We start from the raw sequence: 24,643 nt of genomic DNA, 5'->3' as shown, positions 1-24,643 counted from the left end.
ACACACACGCACGCAGCGGGCGTGATAACCCGAGCCAGCACAGACAGCCGGCATACTGAACACGTCTTTCATATTTATTTTTACATGTTCCCACCTCCTGCACAAACAAAAAGCCCAACAAGGCGAGCCGCCACCAACCTGTCGGAAAGCTGGACGTCTTTGTTTTATGGTTAAGTCATGTTTGTTTGATGTCTTGATTAATGTTTTAATGTTTTTCTGGGTAAAGCAGGATCACGGTACAAAGTGGAAAAAAGGAAAAGCCAAGAAATATATTTGTTGTGTTCAGCGTGGGCGTACTTACCTGGCATGTAAGTGATGGGTGGAGGGGAGGTGGTGTTGTGTTCGGTTTCTGGCTGACTGTCTGAGATTTAGGGATGTCTGGGTGGACAGGAAGCTAGCATGGTGTCTGAAATAAAGAGTAGACAAAGGGGAGGAAGAGGAACTGGAGATTGGAGTAGAGAGGTGCCAACAAGCAAGAAATTGAAGACGAAAAGAGACAAAGATGGTGGCAAAATGCATGTTACACCAGGGATTATTTGTTCCACACTTTTATCGGTAACAACACATAAAAAATCATGACGTAGACTATCTCCCAAAGTGCTGATGCTACCAGAAAACAAGCAAAAACGTGTTATACTAAAAGTTAAATCACTGCTATTATTAATAGTTAATTTTTTTTCAGAGTGAGACATACCAAATACACAACTTTAGTGACATGAAATAATAACAAACAAAAGCTAACATTTTAATCTCTAAACTCCACACAGATTTTGTTAAAATGATGTTTATAGTGGTGCGTAGGACAACTTAACTGGTGGTGAAAAGAAAAAAAAATCTTGCAGGCCTTTAAACAGGTAACATAGAGATAAAACTGTTCATCAGAAACATACTGTGACAATAACGTGATCTCAAGTAAGAATCCATCAAGCCTCAACCCCAGTGTGTCAGCCATGAAGCAGAAGAAAGAAAACAAAGCTCTATACACCACCGTAAAGGTGCTGAAAGCTCACCTCCTGATTCAAGATGAGAGAGCTGCCCATGAGCAACAACTGGAGGATTCATGCTGAAGGTTGAGTGAGGACTGGGAGCTGAGGGTCGAGGAAGTTAGAGGACCTGAAAATGAGACTTGAGGAACAGACCTCAAGAGGCGAGTCAGTCCCTCCAGGCAGAAACTTCCAAGCAGAAAGGAAGAGCTGAAAGCAGAGTTTCTGTACACAAAATGATTTTAAAACTCTGTAATATCTTTTTAGTCTGACAGGTAAAAAAGGAACAAAAAGTAAATGACCATGACATCCTGGTGCATGTGAGAGGATTTAAATAATTATTGAAGTTGCTGCGCTGTGTGGTCCATGTGTAAATGAGGGTTGTACCTCTCAGATTAGAGATGAAATGCACAACTTTAAACAGACACTATAAAATAAAAATTACATGTTTTTCCTCTTACCTGTAGTGCTGTTTATCAGCCTAGACTGTTTTGGTGTGAGCTGTTGGGGCTAAAAGTCGTAAAGACGTCTGCCTTCTCTCCAACAACTCACACAAAACTATTAAGATTGATAATCAGCACTACAGGTAAGAGGAAAAATATGTATTTTTGGTTTTTAATTTGGGGATAAACTGTCCCTTTAATTGCAATAAACATATTTTTATTACATTTAAATATAAGTCAACTACACAGCAAAGTTATGAAGGCAAAAAAACAGGTATTTGCAATTAAGGAGATATTGGTGTGCATCTCCTGGCCCTCACTGTGACGCATGTCAGAATACTAACATGTTATCATTGTGTTATCTATCTCTTTCATTTTTCTCCCTGTTACTTCTCAGCTAAACACTTTTAATTTTTGTTGCCCAATAAAATGAAGGTCTGAAAGAACTGCTCAGTTATTTTGTTCAGTGCAAAACCAGCAGATAGAATGACAGAAAAACAACATTTTATGGATGTTTCATTTTATTTCCTTCAAAACAGGAAAAACAAAAATTTCCTCTGGTGAATTACTTCATCCATCCAGGTGCTATTTTTTTTAAATTAAACATTTACAAAATTAAAAACAAAATACAACACAGAGGTTCAAATCATAAATATTCACAGTATGTTTCAAATTAATCACAAACTCTTTTCAATAATCCTCATATGTGCACTCTCGTGCTTCTTGTGTGAGGCAAACCAAATCACAGACTGACGTCTCGTCAATGATTTCCTCCTCGCACGCTGGAACATCGCAGGTTAAGTAAGCCATAGTTAGAGGATAGTCCTGAGCAGGTTGAGAGCAAATTCCCTGAACTTTAAATAATTCAAGATATCCAAGGTTTAACATTTGCTTTCATTCACATTCATTTTCTCATACAGAGTTTAAAGTGCTTTTCCTTCACAATTTGTTCACTTTCATTTTAGATGATGCATATTTTATATCTTAAGGTGATACAAAAAGTATCCTGGTAAAATAAAATAAAGAATAAAAAATAAAATCAGGCACTTTTTGGACACAGAAAGGAAAAACATCATTCAAGTAAATTAAATCTTTTTCTACAAGAATCAAGATAACATAAGCGAGCAGAGCTGCGTGTGGTCGTCCTCCTCTTTCCACCTGTCGTCCATTCTTCCACTGCTCTCCTCCTCTCTTCCATCTCTGCTTTTCTTTGACGTCTTCTTGCGTTTCTTCAGCTCCTCGTCGTCCAGCAGCTCTGGTGTATTTTGTCTTTTCTCCTTTTTGTGTTTCTTCTTTTTCTCTTTTCTCCCGTCGTCTCTGCCGTTCTCCTGACTCGCCGATGAGCTGACGCTGTCGCTGCGGCTGCTGGGCCTCTCCACTTCCTCCAGTTCCCTCCTTCGCCCCAGTTCATCGGCTTCATCCTCCCGTCGACAACCACCTTCTCCCTCAGCCACCATTGCTTTCTTCATTTCTTGTTTATCTCTCTCTCCTCTGCTTTCTCTTATTATCTGCTGCAGCTTCCACTCGCTTTTTTCAACCTTGCTCTCATTTCTACTCGTGTTCTGCATTATTTCCCACTCAGGGCTGCTGATTCTGGGTTTACTGAGCTCTGACCCGGAGGGGAGGGGGTCCCTCTTCTGGGGGTGGTGGTTCCCTGTTGATCTGTAGTTTCCTGATTGATCTTGATGATTGTGATAGTCTCGGTCTTTGTCTTTCAATTTAAAGTCCATTACTGTGGCACTGTACGATTTGTGGGTATTTTGTTTCGGCAGTTCAGTAGCTCTGCTGCTGTCACCGGATAATTTCCCGCCGGGACAAGAGGAACTCTTGTTGCCGCCGAGGTCGCCGCCTTGCTGCCTGTCTCTCCTCTCTGTGTCATGTGACGTTGAATAAGAGTAAGAGTGAGAGGAGGGCAGGGCATTCCTTCTAGGGGAAGCCCTCTCTTTCCTCCTGTCTCTCCCTTTCTCTTCCTCTCTTATTCTATCTTTTGATCTTTTGCTCTCTTTCTGCCTGTCCCTTGATCTCTCCCTCCCTCTCTCCCTTTCTCTATTTCTCCATCTCTCCCCCTCCATCCTTTTCCCCCCGTCTCTCTCTGAACTCAAGTCAGTTCTGTGTCTGCCACTAGAGGGAGCCACATTTCTGTGTGAACTGACCAAAATATGGTGTTTCTGTCCCTCCCTGTCCCTTCCTCTCTGCAGTTCCACTGACCTCTCTCTCTTTTCTTCTGTCTCGGTCTCCATGTTGGCTGGCGGCTCTGCTGTCACAGACACGGATGGTGAATGCAGAAACGTCGCGAGAGCGTCCGTTTGGGCTGTGATCCCTCCTTGATCCCGTTCTTCTTCCTCAGACTCTTCCTTCTCCCATTTGGAGCGAGGGACCTGGTACAGAGAGTTGGGGCATCGATATTGTTTGTTTGCACAAGAATGTATGTGTGAATTCAAAGGAATATTATTTTTAAATGATGTTATAAAAATGTTTTATTTCCACAGGCTGCGCTCACAGACACACCTGTATGAGTACAAGCTCGTCCTCTCTGTCTGCAGCTCTGTCCTGGGCGTATTCCTCCAAAGTTTTCACGACTCTCTTCCTCTCCTCACGATCCTCATGGCTGCTGTATTTAACATACACATATCAAATGTATACCAGCTCTTATCTCTACATTAGAAAAAGGCTTTCAGGAAACACACTTGTTTGACAAGTATGTTTATGGAAAGATTTTTTGCATGGAGCCTGTCTTGAAAGAACTAATAACAAAACACTTTCTTCGCTATTTTGACAATAAATTATGTATGGAGTAAACAAGAAACTGAAGGCAAACAATTAAAGTTATAATCCTTAAGATTAAATGTAATCATATCATGTTTTTAAACAATTTAAAGTATTTTTCGCCACTGACATCAATTCAGTGTATTTACATTCTGTACTGTATTTACCTCTATATGTTAGTTTTTAGTGTCAGTGGCTGGGCCCGTCACTTTTTACTCCCCTTATTAAGGTATCAGAGTTGTATTAAGATTAAGTAACTGCTAATGCAAACTTGAAATGTCCCACTACTGTTGGCTCACATTACAAAGTACTCTACTGACAAAACATGGGAGTAAATTTCCCAGGGAAGCAGTGACATAAAACACAGTGCATTTTATGGCCGAGATTAGCACCGACAATATAAGACAAAAGTAATTTTAATGCTTCTTTTTATAGCAGATTGAAGTTTTAAATATTGCAATATGTAATGAGACAAGAAGGAGCACCCACAGCTGTTAGACGATGCTGTAGGATTCACTTTTTTTAAGAAAAATGGGGAAATAGGGACAGGGACAAATGTGATTAGGACTGATATTGGTTGAAAAAAAATTAACTCAATGAAAGCAGACAGTAATATTTTTTTTGAAAGTGCATTTTGTGTGCAGAGCGATATGAGTGTGTGTAATATTTAAGCGGGTTAATGGAGCCTCTATTGTGTATTTCATATTTATTTAAATGTGTCTTAATGCATCCTGTAAGGATTTTTTACATGATGCGTTTTAATGTCCTTTTGAATAGCAGATTTTTCACATGTAAACCAAAGACATAACTCTGCCTTTGGATGCATAAAGTAGACAACAGGGTATTTTCTTTTCTATTATAGACATTCTGACCTGCCATCGTCCACCGTGGTGTTTGGTCCGTCACAGTGGCTCTTGTTTCTGCTCCTCACTGGTGAGTTTTCTGTGTTTTCTCCCTCTGCCCCGTCCTTCAGAGAGACAAAATCTTCCATCACTTGTTCTTCTTTTCCTCCCCTCATGCTCCTCTTCTCATCATCAATCACCTCTATCCCCTCTCCTTCCTCCCACTGTGTTTTACTCTCCATTTTCTCATCCTCCATTCCTGTGAGGACACTATGCCAGAAGTCAAACTCCATATTTTCTCCATCCTGTTTCTTCTCCAACGGCTCTCCCTCATCATCTCTGAATGTTGCTTTCTCCCATTTCTGTCCTGCCTCTCTTTCATCTGTTTCAATTTTTCCTTCAGAAACATCTTCCATGTCTCGACTGGAGTCCTCCTTTTCATTTGCTTCAATTTTTGTCTCTCCTCTGTTTAACTTCTCATCCTCTCTGTTTCCTTCCTTTGCTTTTACTCTGATGCTCTCCAAATAAGACAAGTCCTGTTTTTCAGTTTTCTCTTCCTTCCTTTTTCCATCCAGGTTTATGTTGATGCTTATCTTCTTTGGTGGTTTCACTTTTATCCCTCCCTCCCAGATGTCTTCCTCTGTCAGAGGCCATGTTTTTCTCTCCTTTTTCGTCTCCATTTTTGGCTTTTTTCTGTCAAATGAGTTTGGGGATTCACTCCTTTGGGTTTCGGGGTCCTCTGCAGTTTTGGTTTTGTAGCTTTGAGCTGTAACAGAACTTTGCTCCGTGTCCTCTCCTTTTCTCTTTCTGCTCCTCTCTGATCTTGAATCGGAAGCTCGGCTGCCTCCGAGGTATCTGTCTGTATCCACCCTGCATGACTCTGTACGGGATTTTTCTCTGTGTTTTCTCTCCGAGTCCCGCCTAGAGTCTGAATATTTGCCTCTTCTCCAACCTTTCTCTTCTTCCAAATTCCTTTGCTCCCTGCTTTTTCTTTCATGCTCTTTATCCAAATGTTTATCTGGTTTCACGAGTGGTTGGACTGATTCTACGGCATTGCTGGCAGCTGCTTTATCCTGTGCTGGGCTGCCATCCTTTGATTCAATTTTGTTCTTCCGCTTGTCCTTTCTGCAGTCATCTGTTGAGTCTGCAGCATCAGTGGAGGATGACGCCTCTCTTCTTGCTTCCTCGTGTTTCTTCGTGCTGTTTTGCTCATGTTTTAAGACGCTGAGGTTCGCCAAATTCTTCGCGATTAACTGCTGGCCATCTTTACTTCCTTCTTTCAGGTCCTCTTTCTTGCGGTTCTTTGCAGGTGTGGCTGGCAAGCGGCTGCACCTCCGCTGAGCTCCGTCTTCGGATGGTGTGGAGCGTCCATCGCTGGACGACTGCGAAGGAGGAGATCGGCTGTCGTTGGACGAATGAGACGGAGAGGAGCGACTGTCGCTGGAGGACTGAGATGGCGTGGAGCGGCTATCACGTGAAGACTGAGATGGAGGGGAGCGGCTGTCGCTGGATGACTGCGATGGCGGGGAGCGTCCGTCCATCCGTCTACTGCTACGTCTACTTTGGTGTCGAGAGTCCGAGTTTGCATCTGAGTGATTTCTGCTTCCCTCTCTTTCCCCCCACTCAGGAGGAGGAGGAAGACTGAGGAGAGGAAGAGGCAGCTGGTGGAAGTGGCCGACATAGCTGCTGAAATATTTATCAAACCACTCTTTGTACTCCCTTTTCCACTGCAGGTAACGCTCTCTATCCGGCTCCAGGCTGCTCGTCTGATCTGGGTGCTGAGCATACGGGTAAGGAGCAAAACTTCCCCCTGAGCCTCCTGCCTCCCTCTCAGAGTGTTCTCCTCGCCTCCTGGAGGTGCAGCTGCTTGAGGTTGACTTCCTACTGTGGTGGCGACTGTGATGGCTGCTTTTGCGGTGATCTGATGGTGACTTGGACCTTGAATGGTTACCCACTCGAGGTGAGGATGACGAGGACGGTGATGGGGAGCGCCTGTAACCGTAGCTATAGGAGCGGGAGGAATGAGAGCGGGTGTGGAGGTGTCTGTGGCGGGAGTAAGGTGAGTGGGGCCTGGGAAGAAAAAAAAATCCATTTAGTATCTTATTTCCCATTTTACCTAGTCTATGAGAGTATTTACATAGACCAAAATAACACGGTTATGATCAGGTTTTTGGAGTATCCTGTTCATGTGTTTGGACCTGCAAACACTGTATTGGGTTCATAAGAAACCTGAATATGCTAGCTGGACTACTCTGGGATGAAACTGGGATGTATATGAGGGATATAACTAACCAGATTCTTCTGTGCTCATGTAAACATCCTATTCTGAATATGATCATAACTGGGATAAGCCTCATAAACAAGTTATTCACGTCCATGTAATCGCACTCTATGAAGCAAAGGGATAATAGCGAAAAAACCTGCTACATGTGCCGTTAGTTTTGCAGAAATGACATTCATTCTGTGTTTATTTCTCCTGCAAGTCACATAGAATATCTAAAGCGACAAAGCATTGATGAGTTGAACTGTAAAACATACCACTCAGTGTGTATCTGAAGGGATCTGTTTTTAAAAAATTACTACCGGCTGATACATCGTTTTCAGAGTTTTTATACTACCATTAATATGAGTCGTATAAAACTCAGTTTCAGGGTGGACACCCAACATTAGTGTCAGCCCTATTTGTGAGGTCACAGTAACCTTCGAACACGAAAATCCAAGCAGGTCAACTTTGAGTCAAAGTGGACATTTGTGTCAAATGCAAGGTGGTAGGTAAATGCCGAGTTAGTGAGTCCTTAGTCCTAAGTACTTAGTAGTATTGACAATGGACATGAAAAGACCAAAAATATGATTAGTGTGTGAATTTACTGAGAACATTTCCTCTGTGTTATATGTTGTAAGTGTTGTCTTTACGTTGAACAAATAAAATGTTAAAAAAAAAAAAAAATCTTAAATAAAGGGACCAAATACCTTGATCTGCTTTGGGACCTGGACCGGGATCTGGACCTGCTTGAAGAGCGAGAGTAGGAGCGAGAAGACTTGGACTTAGAAGACTTTGAATAAGAGCGAGAGGAGGAGCGTCTGTGGGAAGATCCTCTGTGAGGAGACCTGAGGGACAAAGATAGAGGAAGTATATTTCATTTTACTATCAGCTTATTGCCCTAACATAACAATACCTCTGCAGCTGTCTCTAAATCTGATCAAAACAATCAATACCCAAAGTAATCCTCTTAAAAACAGAATCTAAAAGTTTCAATAAGGCAACTGAAAGTTTCTTCTGTTGCCTGGAATTGAAAGAATGGAAATTCATTCTTCCTACAATTAAACATGGGGAGTGATATGATATGACAATGTTTACAGTAATTTACAGACGCCCTCACCTTTCCGCCTTTCTCTGATACCTGTACCACTCCTTGGGGATGAGGGCGGGGATGGAGGCAGAGGGGCACAGGGAGGGGATAGGTGCGCCCTGGAGGTTTGGAAGAGCCCAGACGGGTGTGGTCGGAGGGTATCCAGGGGGGTAACTGCCGAGAGGCTGCTGAGTGCTGAGGAAGGCGTGGAAATGTGGGGAGGGAAAAAGCGGGGGAGGAGTCGCTTGATATGAAGAGGAGGTGGAGGAGGGAGGATGCTGCTGTGTGTTCGATTCATTCCAGCCTCCAGGGGGACAGCCTGAGGAGGAAGAGGAGCTGTAGGGAAAAAGAGGAAAGGACATCAGTCTTTGAAACAGTGGGCAGATTCAAATGCAGACTACAACTTAAGCTTCTGAAACCTGGATCCACATCACTTTTCCTGTGCCTATACTTTTCAGATGCCTTTCGCAAGTCCTAAAATCTTTGAGCCCTAAGCAAAACTGTTTTGATTTCTTTTGAAAAAAAAGTTGGCAACTTGGCAAAAAATGCCCTCCAGATTGAAAAAAAATAGTAGATTTAAGGGAAAATGTCCATTTAACTATATTTGTAAATATCATAATTATGTGACAGAATCATTATTTGTAAGCACCCCTTTCAGGCCATTTGTTTGTTCCTTTTTATTTAGCTAATTTTCAGGTTATTTTTCCTTTTTTTTTTTTTTAAATTCAACTTACCTTTTTTATGGTGCTAATTTTCATGTCATTTTCTTGAACCATTTGTTCACATTTTTGTGCTATTTTGTGGGTCATTTCTTCTGAAGCTGTTTATCACCTTCTTGTAATGTTTTTGAAAGAAATCAAGCCAACATGCTCAGATTTCAAAGGGCTTAATACTGGGGCCCACCCCTTAAAAGTCAAAGACTTGAATCATCACTCAGAGACCCCTCAGTCGACGGAGACTGCTTCAAGTCGAGCAGTCTTTTTTTTTTTTTGCAAGTCAGTGTGCTGTGCAGTGTACAGTGCAGGGGACATTTTGGTCCCTAGGTTTTGCAGCAGAGTGAATGCTCATGACTTTTATGATACTTTTATGAAAAACTAGAAAGACTAGCAAAATTCTGAGTCGGGTACAGCCCTATGAAACACACGCTTCACTGACCTCTCCCAGCACGCTGGTGGCCCGGAGGGTCTTTGGGTTGGATCTGTGGATTGACATAATAATTAATCAATAACGTGTTGACTCAAATAAAATGACAAAACACATGTCGAACAGTACAGACAGTGTAATAAACGGACAGAAAGAGACAGTCCTTACCTGAGGAAGGCTGCTGTAGATTCACGCTGACTGTCTGAGGCTCCTCTCCCTCTGGAGTAAGGGTACCCTGAACAAACACATCATAGATTTCATACAGAGAAACTTTGCTGCATTGTGTGTGTGTGTGTGTGTGTGTGTGTGTGTGTGTGTGTGTTTGCGCGCTCACCAGTGGTATCAGCTGTGATGGAGCATCAGTGGGGTCTTTGGGTGAAACCGGTCCAGACGGGGTGGTAGCAGTCGCTGAGTCCTCGTGTGTCTTTTCTTCAGCCTCTCTGAATAAACAGCAGAAACATCACAACACCACATGAGCTCAACATCAGTGTGACTGTTTACCTGTTCTTCAATCTAAAATCAGAATCAATGAATCAATAATCAAAGATTGGTGACTGTCGAGAAAACTATATTTAGAATCATTATATTATATATTTAAAACAATGTAAAGAAAAAAATACATACTTTTTTTTTTACATTTTCCCAATTGGGTCATTTTCCTTTTTGTTTTTGAATTTATTTAAGCTTATTTTCAGGTAATGTTCTTGTATGTTTTTTCCAATCTTGGGCCAAGTGTAGTTAAGTTGCTCATTGCCTTCTCTGCATGTTTGTGAGTGAAACCAAACCGCTGTGCATAGGTTTTAAAGGGTTAACTTTGCTGCCACACTGTCAGCTGGGCAACTCCAGACACAACTGGTTACTCTGCCGAGTTAGAGCTCATTGTCACCTCGCTCACAGACAAGTGTGCTATATGAGCAAAATCTGGATTTCACTTCTACTTTCAATATAGATCATTAAAAAACACTTTTTATCTGTAATAACTTGTTTAAATCTAAAAAATTGCAGTCTGTAAACACAAGGGCGATTTGAATCACTTTGCCTTGTTCTCCAGCAGGGGGTGTGCAAAAAATGTCAGCCTGACCAGCTTGACGCTCAGCAAATTTGTCTTTGTTTGTTCTCTCTGATAACATAAACTGGAGGACACTAGCAAACTGTTTTGAATAGATGATCCCAACACCAAAACATATAAGAAAGATTATTTGTCATTCTACATCTATGGTTTTTGGTTTAAATAAGACCATTTACTCTTTTTTAAAATGCAACTGCCTTGAACTCCTAAGATTTCAGTAACAGCAGCGTGCTTTAATATTACAGCATTCAAGAGCTTCTGTTTTATCAGAAAATACACAGAAGCTGCTTATAAGGTACAGCAACAATAAATATCGTGATAAATCTCAAGTGAGGCAGCAGAGCAAATCATTTTACAGGTGTTTGGTATGTTTCTGTGTGTAGTTACTTGTCAGGTAGCTCCAGCTGGAGGGACGTGCTCAGCGTGTTTTCAGTCGAAGTGGGACCGGTTACTGTGAGCAGCGCTCCGCACACCTGAGATAACGGCGGTGTGTCTGCAGCCTGTGAGAGGTATAGGAGAGGGTCCTAAAGAACGGAGACAAGAAAATGTAGCAGAGATCAAAATGTTAGAAGAGCAAATGATAGAAAAAGGCAACAGTTTTTGGGAAAACCTTCAGCAGAGACATATTTACAACACAGGTTAAATTTAATATGTTATACATTGTTATTCTTGCTTATGTATATTATTGTTGTTGTTCATTATTGTAGCTTTGCGCACATGTTTATATTTCAACTCATATACTTGTTTTATACAGTGCATTGTACCATAAAGGCACAGATTTATATTTTACACACTTAACACAAACATCTGATTATGCAAAGAAAACAGTAATCATTCTGTTTGCTCACACAAACGAAACACATCATTATGAGATTCACCTGCTGGCTGCTGGTTGAAAGGTGATGTCTCTGATTTTGGCTCTGCAAGGTGAGAGGGGGCGGGGTGGGGACAGGGCTCGGTGTTGGGGTTGGATTTTGGGACTGGGAGGAACCACATCCTCTTTTTAAGCTTTTAGTGTGGCCTCGCTCTCTCTTGAAGTTGTCAATAGCCTGTGTCAGGAGAAAAAGACAGACAGGAAGCTGACACATGTCAGACCATTTCTACACTAAAGTTAGAAACAATGAAAAGCTTCTGGTCAGACAATTTAAGGAGATAATACACAAATCTCATTTATAATAAATCCGTCTGTCAGTTCACCTGTCGGAGAAATTTATTGGCTATCAGGGTATCAGGTGAGACATCTGATTGGCTACATGTGGGGCAGACGTGTTCCTCTGAATCCAGTAAGGTGGTGCGAATACCTGAGCAAGACATGAAAATGGGTAAAATGTAAATATGAAGAATGAGACTGGACATGCACACACACTAACACTCATGATGTATCTTGATTTTTTTGGCGTTTATTGCTGATCCCAATGTTCATTGTTTGTATCTAAGTATTGTAATTTATTGTATTACTTGTAATTCATTGTCCCCGGCACCAGTTTTTCTGTACTCTTTTTGACCTGTTTCCTGTTACTGTTTTTAATGGCGCGAATAAATACAAATAAAAATGAAATGAAAATTTGTTCGTGTGTGTGTGTAGCAGACACTCACAGTCGTCACAGTAGCTGTTTCCACAGCAGGGAATGACCACAGCGTCACTCAGCAGGTCATGACAGATCAGACAGAGGAGTTCGTCAGGTACAGGATCCTCCTCGTCTTCGGACTTTGGCTGCTCCTGTGAAGCGAACGGAGGCCTCTCCTTCTTGCCGATGGCGTACGCCTCACTATGAACAGACAACAGTACATATACTGTACATCGGATTTCATCTGATCAGAGGATGCTTTTATTCATTTATTTGTTGCATATTTTGATGTTATTCTTTTAATCTCACAAGGGCTGCAAATAACGATTATTTTAATAATCTGTCCATTAAAAAAAAAAAATAGTCATCAATTTTTTTGTCATTAAAATTTTAAAAAATTGTGAAAAATTCTGGGAGCAATTTCCAAGAGCCAAAGGTGACGTCTTTAAATGGTATGTTTTATCCAACCAACAGTCCAAAAATCTGAATCTATTCAGTTTACTATCATGTATGACAAAATGCACTGAAATCTCAAATTTCAGATGCATGACACGTGCAAATGTTTGGCGTTTTTGCTATTAAAATTACTAAAATACTATTCAATTATTAAAAGAATTACCAATTAATTTTCTGCCGGATGACTCATCAATCAATCGACTAATTGTTGCAGCTCTGCATCTATCTCTTAGCAAGAAAGCAGATAAGCGTATTTCCAAAAATGTCAAACCATTCCTTCATAACAAAGACGAACAAACTGACTCTTTTGACTCACGCGTCTATGGCAGGAATCGCGTAGCGTCCACAGTTTGTCAGCATGGCTCCCTTCATGTTGGGATCGTCCACCTCCACCATGAAGGAACGAGGGATTCCTGTGCTTTTCTTCATTCTCACAGGGGCCTCAGCGTTTTTATCCGGCTGTCAACAGGACACGTCTACGTTTAATGCCACACTTACAGATTACAGTGAACACATGTTGACTATGGCTATTAATAGAAGTTTTACAGTACAACAGAAACTTCCTCTTTTGTGGAATACCTCATACTCTGCTCTTACCCCACTGTTGGGACAGTTCCTGATATGGTGTCCAGTGTTTCCACAGCGATAACAGGTGTAGTTTGAAGGAAGTACAGCAGCAAACTTCTTACTGTAACTAGAGAGAGAGAATGAGACATGGACAGAAGAAAAAAGAAAATTATAGAAAGGCAAGAAAAGTGAATGAAAAAAAGAAGAATGTACAAAAACTGGAAGAGGAACAGAATGATGAGAGATAAAGGAGGAAAATAAAGCATGGGATGTAGTTAAGTAATGGAGGATGAGACAAAAGGTGACACATGGAGGTACAAGATTTAAGAAAAGGGAAAAAGCAAGGAGGAGAACATATGTGACTCACTTCATGGAGTCGTAGGAGGACTGTTGGAGCACGGCGTTGAGCTTATCCTCCTCTGACACATTCGCTTCAGCCAGGTTAGCCATCTGCATGTACACAAACAAATCAATGTGTGCAACAGGCACATCATATCAAACAGAAGGGTCTGAGTTTGATTAAGATTGACACGTGATCAAGCATAAGTATGTACAACAACAAAATAGAGAGAGTATACCTTGGAGAACAAAGGTGCGGCTTTGGAGGAATTCTGGTCATCCATCTGTTAGAATTAAACACATAATCAGTTTCACAGATGAAGCGACGACAGACTCCAGGTTACATGTCTTGGGAAAAAAGAGACAGATAATATATATTGAAAACACTAAAAAAGGCTCAAATTTTGCTTCAAACCAAGATGATTTTACCTGCTAAACCTGATGCTTTATCCCCAGCACCACTGGTGATTTTCTATGTGACACGGGGGTACAATAACTGCTGTATACCAAATCTTCACTTCTATAATCGTTTTAGACGAGATCAAATTTACACCCGCATTCAGCAGTGATTTTCATACAGAGTGGATAATACATGTCTGTTCTCATCCCAGGATTACTGCCTCAGCACCTCCTGCCACTTCTCATCCCTCTGAACTTGCTACCCTGAAAATGAAGAAGCCAACAACATAATTCTCCCTGCAATTTTTCTTGCGTCTGGCCAACATTTCGTTGGATAAAAAAGCACCTTTGCTCTCATAATCTAATGTCCACATCCTTTCACCTCAATTCTTTCTTGTTTCAACACACCTGTTCTTGGTTTGTTTACTGTTCTGGAATAGAAAAATGACACCAAAAAAACAAAATCAACAAGTGTTACAGATGAGGACATTTTCAGTGGGGCTGACCTTAATGTTTTAAAGCTTTGATCACTGCCATGGTATTCATTGCTCAAATCAGTATTTGAAGGCTCCCCAAAAATCCAAAATAAAGTGAGAAATAGTACTCCAACATATTCTAAGACAAGTTTGTTTGAGCACAATAGTAGGCCCATTTTTTTCATTTGTGACTGTGACAGTTTGACCACACGTGACAGACCTTCAGATACAAGATGTTGCAAAAAGTCAAGCACCTGGAATAGATTTAAAATGTACAAAGATGACCCCCAAAAAGCCGAAAGCATATCACAAATCCACAATGAGCTTGGCAAATCAGCTGAAAACTCTAAGTAACAGCCAAACCCGTTTGCAAAGTATTCTTTTGTAAACATGTGACCTGCATGCTAACAAAGTGAGTAACTGTCACAGTATTTTAGCTGCAATGACTGAGAACTGATGATGTCTGTAATTTTGTATGGTTATTTTCTTTAACTCATCTCATACTGAACTTTCTCCTCCCAAATTTTCACTACATCTTATGTAAGACCTAAAGTAATAACGTATGTTGGTGCATATTTTAACGTCTAATTGAAAGAAAAAAGAAAGATTAATGTTAACTGATTAAGGAAATTAAGGGAAATCTATTGACTTGTTACACAACTTTTAAAAACATAACTTTATAATCTTTGGGTTTGGGGGAAGGTATCAAGGTATTTTCTGTCAAAAGTAACAAGTCATTTAAAGTCTAAGTTCAATTGCAAAGCTTTTTTTAAAAAAAATTTATCAAGTCATGTTTAAGTCATCAAATTTGTGACTCCAGTCCACATTACTGAGACAAGGTGAACTTTATACCTACTAAACATCAGTATTTTAGCATTGTCCTTGTGAAGAGGCTGACTTTAATATTCAGCCTGAAACACTGCGGCTGTAGACGTAACACTCACAAATGAAAGCACATGCAACACTGTTAGGGTCAAATATTGTAAAATACTGATCTTTGCACCGACTCAAATGCATTCTCAACAAAATAAGATTACAAGAAACTTATGAAAAGCAAAATAATCACAGAGAAACACCTTTTAATAAGTCATAAACGCAACTTTAAAGCCTAAAATCGACAATTGTAACCAAAAGTCACGGTTTCATTTAAAATCCAATGTGCTGGGTTACAGACTGACTGCACTGTAATATATTGTTTATGGCAGTATGACAAATATTTCTGCCTGGCTTTATTAAAGCTTTAGCCACATCTAATGAAAGAGAGTATCAACTTGCATGATGGGAAATGCAGGATACAGTTTTTTGAGGCTTGACCCATACTGAGGTATAAAATTCAAGATCTCTCTCTCTGCCTCTATTTTTAAAATGTCTTTTTTTTTTAGCGCAATACTAAATCGCTGCAGTACAAATCTTAGCTTGTCCGATGTCCAGTATGAGTCCAATATATATACCATTATTTTCAGTTTAATTAAAGAGGATTTAACAATCAATCAGAAATGTCCAGTGATGACAGATACCAACATCTCCAAAATGTCTTATCTGGTATATTATCAACTGTGTGTATCAGCATCATTCTTTCCAATGAAGTCAAACACATAATCAATACATAAGACAGCTTCATACAAACGACTTTATTGGGTAGAAAAAACACAAAAGAAAAAAAAAGTCCAACAGACTCAAAGTACTAAGAAGAGTGGCAGACACTTCTCCTACTGAGGAACCAGAGAGAAAATCAGTCAGGTCAGTGCACACTAAGTCAAGTGAAAGCTTTGAGATGTGCTTGAGTTAGTTTACAGGCTCACAAACCAAACGGGCACTGCAAAAATAACACGGGGGCACCACTTGGTTTCTGAGGAGTGGCTTTAAGAGAGGCTTTGTTTATTTGCTCCGACGTTAAAGCTGGAAAACCACAATTACACTTTTTACTCTGCAGTAATGAACGAAGTGTGTCGTTTTTAATCAGGAAAGTCCAAGACATCCCTTCATTACTTTGGATTTCTCCAGCATCTGTTTACTTTGCTCAAGTATATCTAGATAAATTAATAATAGATTCACCCCCTAAATTACCATTTTTATATATCATTTACTGACTGTGTAACCTTGAACTTGGGAAGAAAACTTTGTTTTTCTCACATGACTCCACAGAAGACAAAGAATCCTAAAATGCAGAAGATTCACGTCATTGGGAACCATGTTCACAACAGCAAAACTATATCAACCATCTGTGTACAAAGTCTCACATAATTCACACAGTATAATCCAAGTCTCATTTAACCAGATGTATCCTCAGTACTTCAACACTAGTAGTATGTAAAACAATTTTATTAAAAGACCAACACATTTCAGTTTGTGGCCACAGACTAAAGTTGTCCGAAAGTTGTTTCTATGCCTCTGATTTATGTCCCTTCTTTATGCAGCTTGTAAGTAGGTGACGTTGTCTGCTTCTACAGCATGCTCGGTACTTCCCAATCACATGCATTTTTACTTCAACTTTACTATTTAAAATGGAACTGAAAGTGAAGTCTATCTATACTCTCTTCAGAGGCAGATTCAATTGACAAAAACAGCAATTTTACTTCGCTGGGCACAGGAACTGCGGGTTTACCACTGCCAATCGGTAGTTTCTTTGTGCTGTTGTGTTACTTTGGTGAATCAAAACTGACCCATTGAAACACCACCTTCACAAAATCACAAAAACTAACTATATGAGCCATTGGTAGACCAGCAGCTCCTGAGTTCAGTGAGGTAAAATTATTGTTTGTCTTTATGTTACTAAGTGTCACTTTTAGTTCAGTTTTAAGGCTTTAGCATGTGTTTGGGAAGTACTGAGAATTTGACTGGATAAATGAGACTTGGATTTTACTGCACAAGGTGTGTCGGACTTTGTAAACAGATGTTTCGATATACAGTCGCCTTGCAGTAGATATCTCTTTTTAATTCGCTGTGGAAGCATGCGTGGAAAAAAGTTTTCTTTGTGAATTCAAGGTAACACAGGATGAGGCGTTGATATACAAATGGTAATTTGGGAATGAAAATTTTCTTCAGCCTGATACTAAATTATTCATTTTGACACATTAGATTATTTTATTGTTCATGGACTTTAAAGCTGTCTGGGGACTGAGTGAGGTTGATACACTATATTAAAAAATGCCTTATGTAACTTAAATACTCACACCAGCACACGCTACACAGCTATCAAAAGAGGCTACTAATATATGAATATTATAAGATGCCTGAGAGCAGCTCATGGAAATGAGACCACTGGGCAGCGACTGTTAGCAGCTCATTAAAATAACAGTTGGGTTTATCAGCTGAATAGCTGGCCTGCATGATAATGTTTGACCCGCCTGAGCAGCTCCCACCACCCACAGATAGATACTGACTGATCTACTGGTGACACAGCAGCTTGTTTATTTACAGCTGAGCGGCTTCAATATAGAGAATATATGCAAATATACTTTCCCTCATGGTTGATCGTGTAGCACTAATAAAATTTAAAGCTCATTTCTCTGTCTTGTAGACGGTCTAATTGCAAAACTACTTTTCAATAACTTTAATTAATTCATTGTCATTTCAGCTCCCTGTAAATGAAATTCTGAGTAACACACACCTCCTCTTTGCAACAGAAAGTAGAGGAAATAAAGGTTTTTGGATGATTTAGATCCTGGTGTAATTTCTTTGAACCAGTGGTTCTCAACTCTTTTAGTGTCAGGAACCCGTAAATTAATCCACATTAGCTCACAGACTCTCATTTCATAAGAATTCACTTTGTTAGATATGATTAAAACCACAATTCAGTCACAAAGGAAGTGAAATCTACAATCAGAATTGTCACTATTATATAGTGATATAGTGAATTAAATAGTGAAAATAAACTATTCCCCCTTTATTCCCTCAGGGATCCATAGCTGAGCGCTACTGATTCAAAACAATCTTACTGACGCACTCATTCAACTAACACGGAGTTATAAGGTCATGTGTGTTTGTTGAGTGTGTGTTTAGTGGGGCTGCAGGAGAAGAAGTGCGGTGGGATTTAGTTTGGTTACGTACTGCTTTGAAGGCTCCAAAGGAGTGGGAAAGCTGGACATCTGATCGCTCCCTGAAACAGGAAAAGAAATCATTTTTAACCAGTTATTGTAAAATTAATATCCTGGAAACAAAGATGGCATCACCAATTAACTTGCACTACTTTACATCAACAAAAAAGACTGAAACATTTAAGAAAACCTGGATTCAGACACATTTCACAAGCTATTTAACCCTTTGAAACCTGAGCAAGCTGGTTTGATTTCTTTCAAAACAGGGAAAAAGGCAATGACAAACTTGGCAAGAAATGTCCCACAAATTACAAGAAATTAGTGAAGAGTGATAAGAAATTTACTCAAAAATTAGTTTTATAACAAAATTATCCCAAAAAAAGGAAAATTGTCAAGAAACATATATTTATAATAAATTATATTTAGAATTGCCACAGAGGAAATATATAAAACAGGTTAATTTTCAGCACTTTTTAGGTTAATTATTTGTTTTTATGAGTTTCACTTGTTTTACTTTTTTTGTTGCTTATTTTCAGGTAAATTTCTTGTAATTTTTTTAAAAACTTTTTTTGTTTTTACAAATGTTTTTACAATCACTTTTTGCCTTCTCCCTGCGTTTTTGAAATATTTCAACAAATACTCCACAACACAATAAAACTGACCCATAAGTGCCATTCATAGTCTAGATAGTGTTGAAAAAATGTGCTTACAGTCTATCTTTGGTTGAGTTTAAAATCTGATGTTAAATGTAAAATGTGGATGTAAAAGCCTCAAAATGACTCAAAGTTTGGGCTTACTTGGAGGCCCTTTAAAGCTGCTTGTGCAGATGGAGAATTGATTTTGTGGCCAGCGTTGCTCTACTCTTAAGCCCTCATTCCTCACCATCCGTCTGCATGGTGCTGACGGGGCTAATCACGTGACGGCCGGTCTGTTCCAGTGAGGTCTTTTCCTGCTTTCCATGCATAAAACCCCACACCACTGCCGGCTGTCCTGTCTAAGCCTGACTAATATCTGGGTAATCCCTGTGAACGGCTCCATGGAGTAACACTTCTGCTCTTTCCTCTTTTTCTGTGAGGATTTTTTATTGTGGAATTGTTACACAAAAACTCTGTTTACATCTGTTGACCATCAAGATTAGGCCCTCTGTTGTGATACATGAGGGTGACAGCATTGTTTTCTTGACTATTGTGATCCTCTAACTGTAAACATGCTGCTGCTAAAAACTACCCCAATATACAAGGACAACACCCTGAACTGTACTTTTTATACTAATAAGAGCTTAGTACCTACATTTATTTTCAAGTATGTGATATGGGCCTTTAATAGCAAATACGTACAGTTAAGACAATAACTTAAAATCGTTTTTTCCTAAAAATTTTATCTATAAATGCTCCTATTATCAAGGCTGATAACTGGGGACTCTTATTTATCTTTTTATTTATTTTACCTTTTTCATTTATTAATTTATTCAATTTCATTTTATTTGTGGTTTTATTGCTTTTAATGCTTCTGCTGTTGTTGTTGTTTTTGGTCTATTTCTTTGTATTATTTCATATTGTCATTTTACATCATGATCTCGTATTGTTTGTCCTCTGGTTTGTTTGTCAAAGCTCTTTGTAAACTCTTGTTTTTAAGGGTGCTGCATCAGTAAAGTTATTATTATTAAGTTATTATTATTAACTCATCTTTTGATTAATTACAACATAACTGTGCAATATTTACTCTCATTACATTAAAATTATCTATTGCTGAGCCGGACACAGAAGCTAATCAGGCTTATTATGAAAAGTTGCAGACTAATTAACACTTCAACACTATCAGCGAGCCTCTAGTATGTGCCGAACTTAATAAAATACACTTACACTTTGCGGATCTTGCTGCCTGAGCTGGGTCTTGCTCCAATGACTGGGATTCTTCTGACGATGACGGAGGAGCCTTTAGAGATCAAACCTTCATCGTCTGTGTACTCTGAGAGGAAGAGACGGAGAAAGAGAGTTAAACAAGATAAAAACAAAATGAATTTTGAGTGATAAATTAAAAAAAAAATTCCTTCACCAGGCTATTAAGAAACCACACACCCTTTGATGACATTTGGTTAATGTGAGAATGACTCTTTTGGTCTTGCTCAACAAGTCTATAACAGGAATGACTTTATTTTAAGCATTTCATCATGGCTTGATTAATGTGTGGCTGGAACTCGTGATCATTTTCAATATTGGTTAATATGCTGGTTTTTTTTTCTTTAATCATGGACAAAAATGATTATATATATATATGAAATAAATACATATTTTTCCCAGCACTTTTTCTAGCCCATTGTCTTGTTGTTGCTTTTAAAATTATTTTGAGGTAATTTTTAATTTTTTTTTTTTATTTCAACTTCATTTATTGTCTTTTTGAACAATATAAAGTAATACCTTAAAATCACAATCAATCAGCTCTGACGAACATCTACATCCATACATACACACAAATGTACCGTATCTAATACATTCTAAAACAATAAAATATATACACAATAATAACTTTAAATAATAACGACAATAATAATAATTTTCACGTATTTGTTTTGCTCATTTTTGGGCTATGTCTTGTACAGTTGCTTGATGGCTTTCCCCTACGTTTCTGAAAGAAATCAAACCAGTCTGCTCATATTTCAAAGGCTTAAATATTTCATTAGTTTATCAAAATTGAGGGAACTGGTACTTAAACTTCCACACAACCCTTATACACCACAAGGGCCAGCCCTCATCAAGTGCAGAAACTTCACTGCCGCTGCTTAAGTAGCCGCCTGCAATGTACTCGGTTGATTGTCATCCACTTAAGTATCAAAAGGTCTGCTTGAAATTTTCTCCTGATTCGCACTTCTTTTTCTAAAAGCTCACATTTAGCTCATAATTACGGATATATACACAGACTACAATCATGATTATGACAATACAGCAGGCTAATATTAAAACAAATAGTAAAAGTAGAGGCAAAAGTTATTTTAAATCACATTTCAGGGATTTCATAGTTTAAGTATTTTGATGAACAGATTCCTTGCTTACCACAGCAGGGGGCTTGTGTACCACCAGTGCTACATGCACCACAGGTCGAGAACCAGTGTGCTAAACTAAAAAGATCAGGAGAATAATTTCTCAAGTGATATTAAATGCTTTAAATGTGATTATTCACATATCTTAGAACAAGACAGTTGGGACCTAATGTTTATCTTACAGCCTGGTAAACTCCATCAACACTCACAGTGCTCTAAAGCACCAAAATATTGACACCCTTTAGATCCTGCAGTGTGGTCTTCAGTCAAACACGCTGCATGACACAACATTGTTTCATCTGATGAAAGGAAGCCAGAAAAGTCTGACTCCCCTGACACTTCCTATGTTTAATGCTATCTATTTTCTATTTTTGAACCTTTTACATACTAGTTTGTAAACTGTTATGTTGAATAAAGCACATATTTTTATATATATATATAAAAAAATATATATATTAATTATTATATTAATATATAATGTTTTCTATTTCTATATTTTTACACACTTGCAGCATATTTTACACATATAAAATGTTTAATAGTTTACATACAATTGTGAAATTGAAGAATGATGCACATATTTTTACTTTAAATGTTTACTAATGCATATATTTTGTTTTGTTTATTTTTGTTTTTATTTTATATTTCTACTTATTTATTAATTTCTACTTCTATAATTCTCTATGCTTGGAAACAGAGCAACTGTAATGAATCACAATATCCACCGGAAATCAAAAAAAAAAATTCTGATTTTGATTTTCTTTCTTTCTTTTTTCCTTACTATAATCTTTATCTAAACTTTCCGTAAACTCTGACACCACATGAGTTGTGTGTACATTTCTTTTGGTTTTTTTTTTGCCTTGAGTGGAAATATTACTCTGCGTATGACCAGTTTCAGAGCTTATCTGCAGGATATTGACACACTCTGGGGTGATGCTTATCTCTCATGGCTGAATAACCTGCATGATCTGCATGTCACTCTTTTGCTTTGTTAATTTAGTGACTTCAGTGCATAACATTTTCAGCACTGATGATTTATAATAGGGGTCAACAGATTATCGGCCTGGCCTATAATTGGGGCTGATATTTGGCATTTGCTGATTATCTGTATCTGCATTTTATTTTAATGATCACTGATAAAATTAAATAATTAAAAAGTGCTAAGAAAGTATCAGCATGGGAGGAACTTTCACTCTGTAAAACTCCAGGGAGTTATTTTATTTAAAATTTCACTTGACTACATTTAAAAAAGTTGCTGAGAATTTATGATGTTGAAAGTTTCAGTTTTAATAAAACATTGGCTAAAGGCATTTAAAGAAAGTTTTGTTATTCCAAATTACAAATACTGACAGAAAGATTTTCATTGTTATTGTAAATGCATATAGATTCCAAATATAGGTTTCATTAACTACTAACAATCAGTAGCGACTCCTAATTTATATATGGATTATTTTTATTTATGTGAGTGTCTGACTTGACTTAAATCTTATGGTCATGACTGGGCTGTGCCACTTCCCTACCTTTGCTATTTTTATCCCACATCTCTTTCGGTACTCTAACATGCATGTCACAGTCCGGGCTGATTCACCACCAGCAGCAGCCTCATAATTACAGACACGAGGCGTGCATGCAGCAGGAATGTGGCCCATTCATTAGCTCCCTTTTGTTCTTGCTTTTGACTTTTCTGGATCTGAAAGAGGTGACGCAACCTTTTTCCACCGCACAGCTGTCAAACATGGACCACGTGTTTTCTTCCAAAGTTCAAACAGGCAGGATAAACACACAGTTATCAGCCCGTAACATATGTTTTTTTTTTTTATTACCTTCTTTGCTCTGTGCGTTAGTGATCTGCAGGTCGCAGTCCCCGGCTCGGAGCTTCTCCCTGCCCATGATCTGCCTCTTCAGGTCCCTCAGCGTGATGTGCGGGCCGTCAAACACCACCGTGTCGTAGCTGAGTTTGGAGGAGAATTTATAATGAACATGAGTCATGCTGAAATCAAAAAACACCTCTCCTTGTACTGTCAGAAAACCGACAGCTTGTCAGCGGTGGCGGAACACCTGTATCGTCAGTTGCTATGGGAGTACAAAGTTAGCTAGCTAGCTGGTGTTAGCAGCCGGCTGTCGAGCGTCGCTGGTCTGCGGCTAACAAACTGTTATGTCGGTAACTGAAAACTGCTCGATAAAGTGGCGTTCACAGGATGACATGTCCCGACGTCTGGTGGAGCAGCTGCAGAGACTCAATTCAAAGCGCATTCAGTCAGTTTCGAGTCGAATTTGAACTTTTATTCCTGCTAAAAGCCGCTCAAGACGAAATGCTCGCTGACAGAAACCACCAGCTGTTTCCACAAGCAACGGCTCGTCAGCACACACACAATCTGATGCTGCGTTCACGTGACCCCCGCACGCTCCGACCGTCAAGGGTCCAATTAATACTGCAAACGCATTTTCTCATCATAACATCCTGTATCATTAACATCACGAGCAACGCTTATCCGGCTGCAGAAAAATATTATTAGTATTATTCATTTAGTTATTTAGTAATTTATCACAGCTTTGGATATGTCAATAATTGGCAGCAACATTGATTTTGGCAGTGCACCTGGTGGAAATAACATATATAGTAAAAAAAAAAGTAGATAGTAATTAGAAAGTAGTAGAAATAGTAAAGAAAATATATATTTTCCAAGGCAAAAGCCCAGAATGACACCCAGAAATCACACAATGCATTTTTTTTATTAACGCATTTTCTCATCATAACATCATGCATCATTAAAATCATAGTCAATGTTTATCTATCTGCATAAAATGATGATGATGATGATGATGATTATTATTATTATTATTATTATTATTAATGTACTTATCTATTTATATATTTATTATCACAGCTTGGGATATGTCAATAATTTGCAGCAACATTGATTTTGGCAGTGCACCTAGCGGAAAAAAAACATGTAATTTCTTATGTACCAAATATGGTGTAACATCATCATCAGGTAGAAAATAATAATTTAAAAAAAAAATAAATTATTATTTATTTATTTTTTTTTTTTTACAAATTCCTGCTCAACAGCCCAGAATGACACCCAGAAATCACACAATGTATGTTTTTATTAATACATTTTCCCATCTCATCACATCTTGCATCATTAAAAGCATAAGCACTGT

At 38.8% G+C, this 24,643-nt stretch overlaps 1 protein-coding gene across 2 annotated transcripts; it reads right to left on the bottom strand.

Moving 5' to 3' along the window:
* Positions 1-1,929: 1,929 nt before the first annotated feature.
* On the bottom strand, positions 1,930-23,854 carry LOC121957011 (uncharacterized). 2 transcript variants are annotated; one of them, XM_042505496.2, is made up of 19 exons: positions 23,299-23,854; positions 20,301-20,406; positions 18,452-18,500; positions 13,766-13,810; positions 13,555-13,637; positions 13,218-13,314; positions 12,937-13,079; positions 12,193-12,365; positions 11,794-11,897; positions 11,475-11,645; positions 10,984-11,120; positions 9,862-9,967; positions 9,696-9,762; positions 9,540-9,582; positions 8,415-8,720; positions 8,005-8,142; positions 5,065-7,104; positions 3,935-4,037; positions 1,930-3,804 (listed from the first exon to the last, which is right to left on the bottom strand). In XM_042505496.2, exons 1-19 carry the CDS (start codon positions 23,462-23,464, stop codon positions 2,533-2,535), a joined length of 5,349 nt encoding a protein of 1,782 aa, XP_042361430.2. In that variant the 5' UTR covers positions 23,465-23,854; the 3' UTR covers positions 1,930-2,532. The 2 variants fall into 2 exon arrangements, with proteins under 2 accessions (XP_042361430.2, XP_042361431.2); XM_042505497.2 differs by having other exon boundaries at positions 3,935-4,034.
* Between the last annotated feature and the right edge of the window lie 789 nt (positions 23,855-24,643).

This window comes from Plectropomus leopardus, chromosome 18, assembly GCF_026936395.1.
Source record: "Plectropomus leopardus strain MGB_pleo_1.0 chromosome 18, ASM2693639v1, whole genome shotgun sequence".
Taxonomy (NCBI): Eukaryota; Metazoa; Chordata; class Actinopteri; order Perciformes; family Serranidae; genus Plectropomus; species Plectropomus leopardus.
Note: the sequence above shows the minus strand (reverse complement) of the source record. Positions and strands in the feature narration are given on the sequence as shown.